The 3,157-nt window shown below is 44.6% G+C and overlaps 1 protein-coding gene across 1 annotated transcript; it reads left to right on the forward strand.

Annotated features, from left to right (window-relative positions):
• The first annotated feature begins 1,302 nt into the window (after window positions 1-1,302).
• On the forward strand, window positions 1,303-2,865 carry LOC105179748. Its single transcript, XM_011103390.1, has 4 exons — window positions 1,303-1,556; window positions 1,797-2,092; window positions 2,192-2,541; window positions 2,671-2,865. The coding sequence occupies exons 1-4, from the start codon at window positions 1,303-1,305 to the stop codon at window positions 2,863-2,865; spliced, it is 1,095 nt and encodes a 364-aa protein (XP_011101692.1).
• The last annotated feature ends 292 nt before the right edge of the window (window positions 2,866-3,157 follow it).

Genomic DNA, 3,157 nt, shown 5'->3' on the forward strand with positions numbered 1-3,157 from the left:
CTACTTTCGGTCCAGGCGGATCAAAAAGCCTATAAAGAGTTTGAGTAGTAGGAATCCCATGGTCGAACCTCCAAGTAATGTGGTCCTCTCCTCCATAGATTGTGGGTAGTGTATGTGTGATTTCCAAACACTCAAAATCTGTGATAGGGGGCCACTGCCACTCTCCTCCACTGATCACCGTACAGAGTTTTGTTGACTCCTCCAATCTAAGTAACCTCGGTCCACGTGGGAATGTATCACGCAGAGGTCCTAGATGATGCCATGGGTCCTGCCAAAGGTAGAATCTTCTCCCATCTCCTATTTTATAATCCACCATAGATCGGAGGAAGATCCGTAAACGGAGGAGTTTCCGCCATCCCCATGATCCTCCTTGCTCTCTAATCGTCCAGATGGAAGTATCTCGTAATCGACCCTGGTAGAGCCATGTAACCCATATCGAGGTTCTATCGCACCTGATGATATCACATAGTTTCTTAGCCATTAATGCACGATTCAAGAGAGTGATGTCCTTGAATCCTAGGCCTCCTTCCTCCTTCGGCCGGCACAGGTCTTTCCAGGCAACCTTGGCATATCCACTGGTTGATGTCCCTTTCCACAAGAAAGTTCTCAGCCTCTTCTCAATTTCATTGGTAACTTTCTTTGGCAGTATGAACGCTGAAGCCCAGTATAAACTCAACGCCATGAGTACAGATTTAATAATTTGTACTCTACCAGCATATGACAATGCAATACCCTCCCAACCAGCAATACGTTTATCAATTTTCATCAATAATGGGCGACAATCAGCAATTGTTAAGCGAGAGGATAAGAGAGGTAGTCCCAAGTACCTCATCGGGAGGACACCCTCCTGAAACCCGAGTGCTGTCAGCATCTCATCGCGAAGTCCTTGGGCTGAACGTGAGATAATAAGATGGCTTTTCTGCACGTTTAGTCTGAGCCCCGACCATACAGCAAATCGATCCAATCCTGTTTTAAAGACTCCAATAGAGTCCATATCAGCATGACAGAATAACAACAAATCATCAGCAAAACCCAACTGAAAAACTCTGGCTGAATCACATTTCCAGTGGAAGGAAAATAGTTCATCCTGATCAATCAACTGTAGGAAACTCAAGTGTAGTACTTCCATTACAAGCACGAACAAGTATGGCGAAAGAGGATCTCCCTGTCGAAGCCCTCTGGCCCCCTTAAAGAAACCATGAGGTTTCCCATTCAGCCCAACAGAAAACGAAGTTGTAGTGACACACATCTCAATCCACTTTACGAAAGAATCCCTCAATGATCTCAGAGGCACCATAAACAATGGTGATATCCCTCAATATCACCATTGTTTATGGTGCCTCTGAGATCATTGATCGTAGGAGCTTATGGACTACTTCGGAAACATTAGCTCGGGAGCAAACGGATGATCCCTGGTTGGTAGGGGGGGATTTCAATGCAGTCCGAGAAATGAATGAGGTGTGTGGAGTTTCTGGTGACATAAGGATGGCCATGGAAGAATTCAATGCTGCTATTCAGGAGGTGGGGTTAATACCATTGCCTATGCAGGGTGAATGGTATACCTGGCATAATTGCAGTACGAGCTCCCGGAGTCTATGGAAGAGATTGGATCGGATCCTCATTAATGATAGATGGCTTGCGAGATTTCCTTCCTCGAGTTATCATAGCCTATTGCTACGGACTTCGGACCATTCGCCGCTAGTAATACATGGGGACAGGCAACATCAACATCAAACAGGCGGAGGTATGTTTCGATTTGACAACTACCTAACACACTCACCTGAATTTATCCCCAGTGTACAGAATATTTGGCAGCATACAATCATTGGGGTTCCTATGTTTGCGGTAACACGTAAACTTAAAGCATTGAAGCCAGTTTTCAGGGAACAAAGGAGAAAGAAGGGGGATCTGACACTCAATGTTCACTTAGCCAAAGGATTTCTTGATGAGGCGCAACAGTTGGTGAGCGTTCATAGACAAAATGAGGCACTTTTACAACTAGAACACTGCTGCCGACTAGTATATGCAAAAGCGGTAAAACTGGAACAAATCATGTTGCAACAGAGAGCCGAAATGCAGTGGATGAAGGGAGGTGACCAATGCTCCCGAATTTTCTTTCGTAAAATTGCCCGGAGAAGAGTGGCGAGGAGGATATTGTAGATTAATGATGATTATGGGACAAGCCACACAGAACCAGGAGAGATTATCAATGAGTTTGTCCGTTACTACCAAAACCTTTTGGGCGGTAACAGACGACAGATAATGATGGATATTGGTTTTCTCAGACCGTGGGCTAGACATATTCTTTCCAATGAGGAGGCTAGCGATTTTATTTCGGCTTTTACTCCGGATGATGTGAAGCAAGCTGTTTTTGACATTGCAGAAGATAAGGCTCCAGGACCTGATGGGTATTCATCTGGCTTCTTTAAAGCAGTCTGGCCAGTGGTGGGACAGGAAGTTACAAAGGTGGTACTAGACTTCTTTAATACCGGTAAATTACTCAAGCAAGTCAACTCCACAATTTTGGCTCTAATCACAAAGGTACACACTCCTATGACTGTTGGAGATTTTAGAACAATTTCGTGCTGTAATGTGTTATACAAAATTATTGCAAAATTACTTTTCCAACGGGTAAGTGTGGTTCTGGACAAGATAATTAGTCCCTGTCAGGGAGCGTTTATTCCAGGACGAAGCATTGGGGACAATATTATGTTGGCACAGGAATTGTTCACGGGCTATAATCAGGTGAGACTACCACCTCGTTGTGCTCTGAAAGTTGATATTAGGAGATACGGTGGAGTGGGACTTCCTACTTGCCGTCTTGCAATTGTTTGGTTTCCCACAAACATTCACAAGGTCGATTGAGGAGTGTGTAACGACGGCCTCATTCTCGATTGGGATTAATGGAAACCCTCACGGTTTCTTTATAGGAGCACGTGGATTAAGACAAGGAGACCCCCTATGCCCCTATCTTTTTGTTCTTGTTATGGAAGTCTTGCATTTGGGATTTTTGCAACTCATCGAGCAGGATATGCAATTCTCATACCATTGGAAATGTGAGCCGGCAAAAGTATTCTAGCTAGGATTCGCAGATGACCTCCTGCTTTTCTGTAGAGCTGACTTGGATTCTCTCAGGGTCCTCAAGATGGGATTGGAT

The sequence above is a fragment of the Sesamum indicum genome, unplaced genomic scaffold (genome assembly GCF_000512975.1).
Source record: "Sesamum indicum cultivar Zhongzhi No. 13 unplaced genomic scaffold, S_indicum_v1.0 scaffold00198, whole genome shotgun sequence".
NCBI lineage: Eukaryota > Viridiplantae > Streptophyta > Magnoliopsida > Lamiales > Pedaliaceae > Sesamum > Sesamum indicum.